We start from the raw sequence: 9,956 nt of genomic DNA, 5'->3' as shown, positions 1-9,956 counted from the left end.
CGCTCCAAGTCCCCTTTTGCCCCCCACTCCGGCCCCGGCCATTCCAGGCCCTCACCATGTCCAGCTGTAACAGTCTCCCCAGGATGGCAGTCACTGTCGTTGGAGCACATGCCATCAGGAATGTCTTCCCTCTGCCAGGAGAGAAGAGACACCTGAGTGAGGGTGTCTCCCCCTGCTCAGAGTCAGCTCCCCCACAGAGATTAAAAGAGGGGTTCTTCCCAGGGCTGGGCCCATATACCCTTTGAGAACCTGCTTCTCCCCAAACAGCGTGGGAATGGTGCTCCGTGCACACAGCCCCCAGGGCGGCTGGAGTGGACAGAAAGCCCTTCTTCAGGAGGGTGCTGACCTGAACTGCCGCCGGCGGTTCTCCCACCCCCCTACCCCTGCCCCACGCCAAATCGAACCTCAGCACAGGTCTTCTGCCGCTGGTTGGGGGTCACGATCAGGTTGGTGATCACGAAGAAGACATTCTCTCCCTGAGGAACCAGAATGGCTTTGAGCAACTTGCCCTGCTGGGGACCCTCCTTCCCAGGCTGCCTGGCAAGGGGTGTGGCCCCTGTCTAAGTGTTGAGGACAAAGGGGCCATAAAATTGGTGGACTCCACCCATCTGCTTACCGACCTCAGGGTCCCCAGACAGATCCTTTGTTAGGTCTCTTCCAGGCCCACAAACCCCAACTGTCCCCCCTTACACAGATCACTCTCCTAACTTCAGTCCTGGGATCCAAGCTGAGTCTGAAGGAAGCAGTGATGGAGTTTCCCTGGTCCCAGCCAACTGTGAACGGGCTGGGGAGCTATTCCCAGGGACGACATATAAGGGGGTCCTCTATGTCAGGCCACCTGACTCACAATGACCCCACCTTTTCTGAGCCCCATTTGGTCTCAACAGACTCAGATTGTTAGGAATAGAGTGGTGATGCAAGACACAGTCAAAGAGGGCAAGGATTTGGCTGGGAAGTAGGATCTGGACAGAGTGGCCATCTGCAAGTCCTAACAGCTGTCCTAGGCCAAGGGAGATGATGGATGGAGGTCCCTGGGTGTCCGAGCAGCTTCCCACATGTCCCACCCAACACCAGACCCTGCCAGCCAGGGCCCCAGTGCCAGGTAGGGTCTCAACCTGCGATGGTATGACGTAGTCGGCGACATCCCAGAGCCGCTCCCCGAGCTCCGAGCTGTTAGTAAAGGCCACGCCCTTGACTTTGGTGACAACAGCACTCTGCAGGGAGGTGTCCACATCTTGGTAACCCTTCTTTATCACAAACACCCATCTGCAGAAGGGGCCAGCAGAGGAGCATTAGCCACATTCCTACCTCCAAAGAAGTGTCCCCAGCCCAGAGTGGGGTAGGAGACAGAGCAACTGCTAGATGGGATGGGGCAGGCTCAACGCTCCACCTATCCCACCAGCTTCTAGGCAGGGGACACAGAAGTGCTACTGCTACCTGAAACCCAGACCTACAAGCAGCAGAAGTGACAAGCAACCCTAGAGGTCAGGATACGAAGAGCCTAAGACCATTGAGCTCAGGAACCAAGGCCTGATGTTGGGCAAGCCTGGTCCAAGACCAGCTCAGCCACATACTGGCCAAGACCCCAGGAAGCCAATTTCCCATATTTAACATAGAGATAACTGCCTCTCACCATGGGTTGTGGGGATGATTAAATGAAACAGTATGTAACCTGAAACCATGCCTGAGGTGATCTCGACAAACCCAAACTGAGGGGCATTCTACAAAGGTTCAAATCTTATATTCTTTGGTACCAAAAATACAAGCAACAAAAGAAAAAAAAAAAAGTAACGTGGCCTTCATCAGAATTAAAAACTTTTGTGAATCAAATGATACTACCAAGAAAGTGAAAAGACAACTCATATTTATAAATAATTTCTCTGATAAAGGTCTAATATCCAGATTACATAAAAAAAAAAACTCTTACAATTTAACAACATAAAAACAACCCAATTTAAAATCGGGCAAAGGATTTGAACGGACATTTTTCCAAAAAAGTTATATAAGCAGTCAATAAACACATGATCAAGATACTCAGCTCCACTAGTCATTAGGGAAAGGCAAATCAAAACTATGATAAGATATCACCTCACTCTCACCAGGGTGGCTATAAAAAATACCTACACATAGTGTGTGTTGAAAAGGACATGGAGAAATTAGGACGCTCATACGTTGCTGACAGGAATGTACAATGACATAGCCACTGTGGAAAAGAGTTTGGCAGTTCCTCAAATCATTAAAGAAAAAGTTGCCGTATAACCCAGAAATTCCACTCCTAAAAGCAGAATTTCCAACAGAATTGAAAACATTCTCTCTCTCTCTCATACATGAATGTTCTTAGCATCATTATTCATAATAGCCAAAAAGTGGAAACAATGCAAATGTCTACCAATGGATGCACAGGTAAAACAATGTGGTATATCCAAACAGTGGGATATTATTCAGCCACAGAAAGGAATGAAGGTCTGATAACGTGGGTCATTATGGAAGTTTTGAGATACACAAAACTCAAGAAACATAAAATCTGCACAGATGGAAACAAAGGAAGCCCTCCCAGCAATGCCAATGAGCCAAGCAAGTTGAAACTTGCATGAGTGACTCAGAAGGGACCCTGTCCACTGTGTCTCTTGGAAGTGAAATAATGGACCATAACGCAGTCCGCCTCAAAACTTCTGCAGTGACCACTCATGTATCTGCAATGTCTCGAACAGGCAAGCCCACAGACATGGAAAGTAGATTAGTATTATAGTTTCCAGGGAATAGGGGTGGGGGAGAAGTGTGACTGATGAGTAACATACAGGTTCCTTTCTGGGGTGCTGGAAACATTCTGGAATTAGATACTGATGGTGGTTGTACAATATTGTGAATATACTGAAAAGCACTGAATTATGTAATTTTAAATGGTTAAAATGGTGAATTACATGCTATGTGAATTTTACCTTAATTAAAAAATGGTAAAAGAAAAAATTCAAAAAACGTCAGTGTCGTGAAATACAAAGAAAGAATCAGGAGCAGGCTCAGCGCTCGTAGCACAGTGGTTACAGCATCTGCGATATACACTGAGGCTGGTGGGTTCAAACCCAGCCTGAGCCAGCTAAAAAACAATCACAACTGCAACAAAAAAATAGCCAGGTGTTGTGGCGGGCACCTGTAGTCCCAGCTACTTGAGAGGCTGAGGCAAGAGAATCGCTTAAGCCCAAGAGTTTGAGGTGATGCCAGGGCCCTCCACCGAGGGTGACATAGTGAGACTCTGACTCAAAAAAAAAAAAAAAAAAAAGAATCAGGAGCAAATGCAGATTAAGGGAGATGAAGAAGACACAAGGACTGAATGCCAGGCATGCCTTCAGATTTTCTTTTGCTATAAAGGTAATTATTGGGACAATTTACAAAAGGTGTACAGGTTAGATTATACCGTAGTGTTGATTTCCTATTTTCATACTTGTATTTAGTAGAAAATAAGAGAATTCCTGCTCTCCCCACCTGCAAGGCAAGAAGAGAGCCCTTATCAGAACCTCACCACGTTGGTGCCCTGACCTCGGACTCTCGGCATGAACTGTGAGAAATAAGTTTTTATTGTTTAAGCCCCAAAAAGAGAGAGAACAAGAGAGAGGATTCCTTGTTTAGAAGAAACACACACTGAAGTATTGGGAGTGAAAGGGCATCAAGTCTGCAAGCTACTCTTCAACAGTTCAGGAAAAATTACATGTACACACACAGAAAGGGAAAATGACCACAGAGAACAGTCAAATGTTAACATCTGCAGAATCTAGGTGACGGGCATGCAATACTTTTTTGTATTACTCTTGTAACTTTTCTGGAAGTCTAACATTATGTCAAAACACAGAAGACATCTTTTTAAATGAGATGGCACATGTAAACTGCTCAGCCCAGCAAGTGCCTGGGAAGAGGCACAGAGGAAGAGCTTTATGAACACGACTCATTAACTTATTGTTGATACTGCGGATATTGTTAATGTTAGAGATTGTCCAGGCTAACACCTGGGGAAAGTTCGGGAAACTGAGGCTTAAGAGAGCAGGAAGGGCATGCAGTGAGTGGAGCAGAATGCCCTGCACTTCCCAGGGTGCTAGTAAGGACTCTCTGCATAGCAGGTGCCAACCAGGATGTATCCTCCTTCATCTCTGAGGGCACAGCTGAGAGCCCTGGAGCCTCAGGCTGTCATACCTCCAAGGAACTCTGAGAGGCCTGTGACCCTTAAGTCAATCTGACAGAAAAATTGGGCAAATACTCAAGGAGCAACTTCATTCACTCATTCATTTCACATCTATTTCCTCAGCAGTTAAGGGATGCCAGGCCCACCCTCACGGCATCCCCAGACTGGCAGGATGTCAGACGCAGACATCAAGCAAATGATTCCCCCAAATAAGCTTATAATTACACTGTGGGAATGCCAGGGAGGAAAGGAGAGGGAGTTATTTGAGAACCTAGATCCGGAGGGTGAGTGGGCGCTCACCAAGGGAAAGAGGAGAAGAGGAAAGGCTGAGCCATGCAGCTCAGGGATGCCAAGTTTGTGGCCTCCAGAAGAGCAAAGGAAGATGTGTTTCCGTTGTCCTGTGCTACTACTTTCTCCCTCCACCTACTCACCACCCCCTAGGGATGAGGGCTCTGAACATGCCTGGCTGAGCAACCTCAACCAGCCGCTGCCTGGGCTGGTGGTGCCAACTCCTGCCAAGTAGTATGATGACCAGGAAGGGGACAGCTGGGCAAGGAGCAGGGGTCGAGGCCTCTAGGCAAGACCCCCAGATGGATACTAGAGAGGCTGGCCACAGGGACAGTGGGTGATGACTTGACAGGAAGGGAGTTCAGGGACATGCCATGCTGATGAGTTACTCCAGCCCCCAGTATGGCACTGACACCAGTGATTATAAATAACTTGCTGGGCGCCTGGGTCAGCTGCCAGGCTAAGGCCCAGGGAGGCTGCTAGGGCTACAGACAGCTGCCACCCGCCCCCTACACTCCTGCCCCCTTCCCGTGGCCCTAATGCTGGCTCTGCCCCTGGGGCGAGGAGCTGCCCGTGGGAAGCCTCTTAAGTGGAGGAACCCAGGAGCCCCTGCCGACATCGCACCCCCTCCGGAGCCAGAGCCGGTGAGCTCTTTCCCCCCCCCCACCCTTACGCCAAGGGCCCGAGAAAAACCCCCTCCCCGAATAACATCACAGACCCCCAACCACAGGGAAAACCACGTGCAAATTCCAGGACCCAGGAGGACATAGGGGATGGCACCCGCCCCTCCGCCACCTCCCCCTAAGTGCCCGGAGAACTCACATGACCAGGTACGCCAGGATGATGAGCTGCACCAGTCTGTAGAGTAGGCCCACCTTCTTGTTCTTGGCGACGACGTACTTCTCTGTTTTGTAGTCAAACAGCGACAGGCAGAGCCCCTTCCAGCCCACTTGCCCCATGGTGCCGGCTCACCCCCGCCTGGCGACCGCCGGGCCCCACGTGCGCCGCATGGGGGGCCGCTGCCTCTCACTCGCCGGGCAGCTGGCGGGGGCCCCAGCGTCTGCACTGCAGCACCCGAGGCGTGCACGGCCCCAACGGGCATGGACCGCGGAGCTGGCGCGGAGGGCTGCGGGGCGCGCGGCGTGGCTTGCCCGCCGGTGCTGGGCGCGGCTAATAAAGCGTCCGCTGAGAGCTGGCTGGGACGAGCATGAAGCCTTGGACTGCGTGCGACCTTGCCGCCACCCCTTCTTCCTCCTCCTCTTCCCCTGACACAGTGACCCCACTGGACCGTCCTCTCCAGCCACTGGCCTGGGAGACACTCCCGGAGTCCTCAGGACCGCAGCGTGTGGCTGCCCAGCTGGAGAAACGATCGCTGGGAAGCAGCGAGAGGAGGAAATCAAAGAGGAAAGGGGAAAGGGCTCCTTTTAAGGCAAAAATCTCTTTTTCTCCTCTCAGAGAAATCTCGAAGGGTTCTTCCTAATTGGCTTTTTTTTTTTTCTTTTTTAAAGACAAGGTCTAGTTCTGTCACCCAGGTTGGAATGCAGTGGCATAATCATAGCTCACTGCAACCTCCCAACTCCTAGGCTTAAGGGATCCTCCTGTCCTAGCCTCTGGAGAGCTGGGCTCTATAGGTGCACAGCACCACACCCAGCTAATTTTTTAAACCTTTTTAAGAGACAGAGGTCTTGCTATGTTGCCCAGGCTAGCCTGGAGAGATCCTCCAGCCTCAGCCTCCTGAAGTGCTGGCAATGAGATTACAGGCCTGAGCCACCCCACTGGCCAGATTCCCCCTATTTAATAAATGGGGAAATGGAACCCTGGGAAGCGGGGAACCATAGCACAGGAAGAAGAGGGAATAAAGAACATTCATAGGTAAGCACAATAGGTTTCTTGATTTATCTGGTGCTAGGATGTCCTGGGAGGCAGATGCCTTCTTGCTCCCTAAGAGAGCCCTGCCCCACCCCCACAGGCTTGAGGAAACAATTTGTCTGACCATGGTTGCTGGTATCTGCTGTGAGTAAGTGGTTGTTCCTGCTGCAGGTTTAAAACCCCACACTCCCAGGGAGTCAGTTTCCAAGCAGGTCTCCAATGCCCACAGCATGAAGAACTCTGTCCCACACCCAGGGTGGATGGAGTGGGGGTGGGGAGACACAAGCAACCAAGGCCTAGGATCATAACAAATGCCTGGGAAGAGTGCCTACACCAACTGTTTGGAGCCGTTCTCAAAGCAAAAAATAGACCTAATACAGGCTGCTCTAACAGTGATCCTCACAAAATATGAAATTGAAAAGAGAGAGAGTGTGGGAGCAGAGATGAGGAAAGGCCTCCTGGAGGAGGTCAGCTTCAGAATTCACGTCAGCCATAGGGAGGCAGAGGCCTAGGTGAGTTCCATGTGTGTGTGAGTTGCTGTGTGCACTCCCAAAATCTGACCTCAAGTAGTCCTGCTGCTCTCCCTACCCCTGGCCTTCACAGCAAAAGAGAAGCTCCCTTCCCTGAACAAAGGCCCTGGGATTTGGAAGGGACCCTAAAGTTCACCAAGTGTGATCCTCTCTAAAACTCAAAGTTCCAGAGAAGGTCTCCAGTTTCACCATGCATGGCTATCATTTGGAAGAAAAGAGGCAAATCCCTGAGGCCTGGCCCTGTAATTTTCATTCATTAGACTAGGGCTGGGAATCTATTTTGCTCTCAGACTGTCATTTGGGAAGCATGGATCTTTGTACCTTTTCATCAATTCCAACTCAAATGCCATCTCCTCAAAGAGGCCTGTTCTTATAATCACCCACCAAAAGCAGCCCTCAGCCCCACTCACTTTCTATCCTGTTACCCCATCTTATTCCCATAGCGCACTTGTCAATACTGGTATGATCTCATTGACTTATTAACTGTCCCTCACTAAGACCAAAAGCTCCAGGAGGGAAGGGACCTTGCTTTAGGACATCTGTGTAGCCCATGTCCAGCACTATGTGCGCCGCTTAATAGCTCTATTCTTATTCGTTGACTGAATGGACAAACCAGCCTTGATGATTTTCTAAACAAGGGGCAGATGGGTATTTGGAGCTGTCACCCTGTTCCAGTCATGATTGGAGATTGTATTTATTTATTTATTTTTGTTGTTGTCATTATTGTTTGGCAGGCCCGGGCCGGGTTCAAACCTGCCAGCCCCAGTGTGTGTGGCTGGCACCCTAGCCGCTGAGCTATAGGCTTTCAGCCATGATTGGAGATTTTAAAAGCTTAAGTTATCCTCACTCTCCCCTACCATGGCTCTCCAACACTCCACAGAGCAGCCTCCATCAGGTGACAGCATGTTTATGAAGTTATTTATCACCTTGAGAGCACGGCTTCAGGGCGAAGTACAGAGGGAAGGTCGGCTTCCAGAACCTTGCAGGAGCCCCCTGAATTGCATCTGGCCTGGAGAAGAGGCCAGACTCTCCAGAGGTGAGTGTCTCCACTCCCCAAAGGGAGCTCTAAGTTTTGTGGCTGGGGCTGTCTTTTCTGTGGAGGGATCCCCCAGAGACCGGGGTCTTCATCGTGCAAGCGGAATAAATGAGGCCCTCAGTCACAAAGCAGAGCCTACAGCTGGCCCAGTCCAGGGCTCTCTCCCATTCTTGATTTGTCAAATCTTTCCTGAGAGCCTACTGTGTGTTGCTGGAGAGGCTGAGATGCCAGGCACCTGCCCTCTGTGGCCTGTCACAGCTGCCACTCTAGCTTTAGTGAAGGGGCTCTGCCCTGATTGTCTCCAGTGCAGGGAGCCCCACCTCAAACCCCGTAGACACAGCACAGCTGCAACTTCTGATAGTGCAGTCCTGAGGCTTAGAGCCATCCAGAGAGGACAGGGCTATTCTCAGGGCTGGGACCAGGTCCCCCCTTGTGGAGGACTCTTACCACACAGCTTCTTAGAATCATGACATTCATTTACTGGGTTACAACAAGCATGTATTTATTTAAAAAAAAAAAAAAAGTAGAATATATCACATATAGTGTGCTTAAGAAAATAAGGGTAGATATTATTTCCTGAAACTTGTTTCGAATATGAGTGTGCCTGTATAAGTCCTTATGGTGTGGAATATATATTTCTTCCTGTGGGTTGCAGTCAAAATAGTGTGAAAAATATTCACAAGCTGTGAACCACAGCTTCTGCCTTCTATCTCCATGTGGATGGGGCCAGCTCGCCTCCCCCACAAGTACATGGCTGGCAGCACCCCTGATGCCCAAAGGGGAGAAGGCAGCTTTGCTTTGTACAATTGCATTATTGACAGTCCAAGTTGGGAACGTTTCCAAAACCAAGATGAATTCTCCACATGGGAGAAAATTGCCTGTTGCTTTTGAGTGAGAGTTTTCCTAGATTCTACCTAACCCCATCTCAGCAGCTTCATGGCCCCTTCTACAGTGAATACACTGTTTGCTGGCTCATGTGTATCAACCCTATGTGATTGGTTATTATCCTTACTTTTCCCTCAGAGGCTAGATGTGTCCATGATCATAACAGGAGTAATCATCTGTGCAGGTGATTTGGCTGCACTGTCACCAGGAGCACAGTGCTTTACAGTTTCCACACCACCTGCCTTGACTCACTCTGTGCACCAGCCAGAGGTAAATGTAAACCTGTTTCATGACAAAGGCAGGTCCAGAGGTCACCTGAACTGAGACTAGCACTAGTACTCAGTCTGTTCACTGAAGCGCGAGACTCTGTCCTCTAGAGACATGTAGTGTGCTACTCGCACCTCTGCCCTGCCACTGTGGAAGGAGGCCCCTGCCAGGCCAGAGCCCTGTGGAACACCATCTTCCCAGCCTTACAGTGCTTCTTGGAGGGAAATGGACTCTTTCACCATGCCTCTGGAGTGTCAAGAGAATGGGCACCTTCTGCAGCATGCCTGCTGCCACCAGAACCAAGAATACCACTGTGGCAGGCCAAGAACCAACTGGGTGACTTTACCCTTCATTCCTGGGCCAGGGGTCAGGGATAGTTGTCTAAGTAGGCAAGCACCCCCCCCCACCATTGCCTCACCACTACGACCTTCCTTCTTGTTCCCCACAGGCAACCATATCATGCTTCACTGTAATGAGTATAATTCCATGTAATCCTTTATTTGTCCACCTGGAAAAAAGGACAGGATTAGCAGCGAATCATTCTCACTTGGTTCTCAATCATATTAGATGATGTCAGGTACCTGCAGTGAAGGATGGGAAATACAAAGTGAATTTCCAAAAGGCCCTTCCCTTTTTACATGATCTCACTTGGTCCTGTGACTTGCCAACATTTTAAGTCTATGGTTGTGTAGTTTGGACCCACTGGGGGACCTTCTTGGTCTGCTATGAACAGTCTCCAGTACAAACCCTGGTAGCATCTCAGGCAGAGCCCTTCCCTCCTCCAAAGAAATTTGCTAGATCTACTTGTGGGGAAAAGAGACCCTCTTGCCTAATTCCTTTTCCCCATACTATTCTGCTCCTTCTCTGAATTTTATAGATTATAAGGGAGAAAGCATGGTGCAATGTGGTG

At 49.8% G+C, this 9,956-nt stretch overlaps 1 protein-coding gene across 1 annotated transcript in view; it reads right to left on the bottom strand.

Moving 5' to 3' along the window:
• P2RX5 (purinergic receptor P2X 5) overlaps positions 1–5,485 on the bottom strand; it is an 11,590-nt gene extending 6,105 nt beyond the window's left edge. The window contains exons 1-4 of the mRNA XM_023518704.1: positions 5,282–5,485; positions 1,116–1,266; positions 405–476; positions 28–131 (exon numbers count right to left, since the gene is read on the bottom strand). Of these exons, the coding sequence (XP_023374472.1) occupies positions 28–131; positions 405–476; positions 1,116–1,266; positions 5,282–5,418 (464 nt within the window). The 5' untranslated portion in view covers positions 5,419–5,485. The remainder of the gene's footprint in view (positions 1–27; positions 132–404; positions 477–1,115; positions 1,267–5,281) is intronic.
• Positions 5,486–9,956: the final 4,471 nt, after the last annotated feature.

Source organism: Otolemur garnettii, unplaced genomic scaffold, assembly GCF_000181295.1.
Source record: "Otolemur garnettii isolate 467f Iridium unplaced genomic scaffold, OtoGar3 scaffold00145, whole genome shotgun sequence".
NCBI classification, from domain to species: Eukaryota; Metazoa; Chordata; class Mammalia; order Primates; family Galagidae; genus Otolemur; species Otolemur garnettii.
Note: the sequence above shows the minus strand (reverse complement) of the source record. Positions and strands in the feature narration are given on the sequence as shown.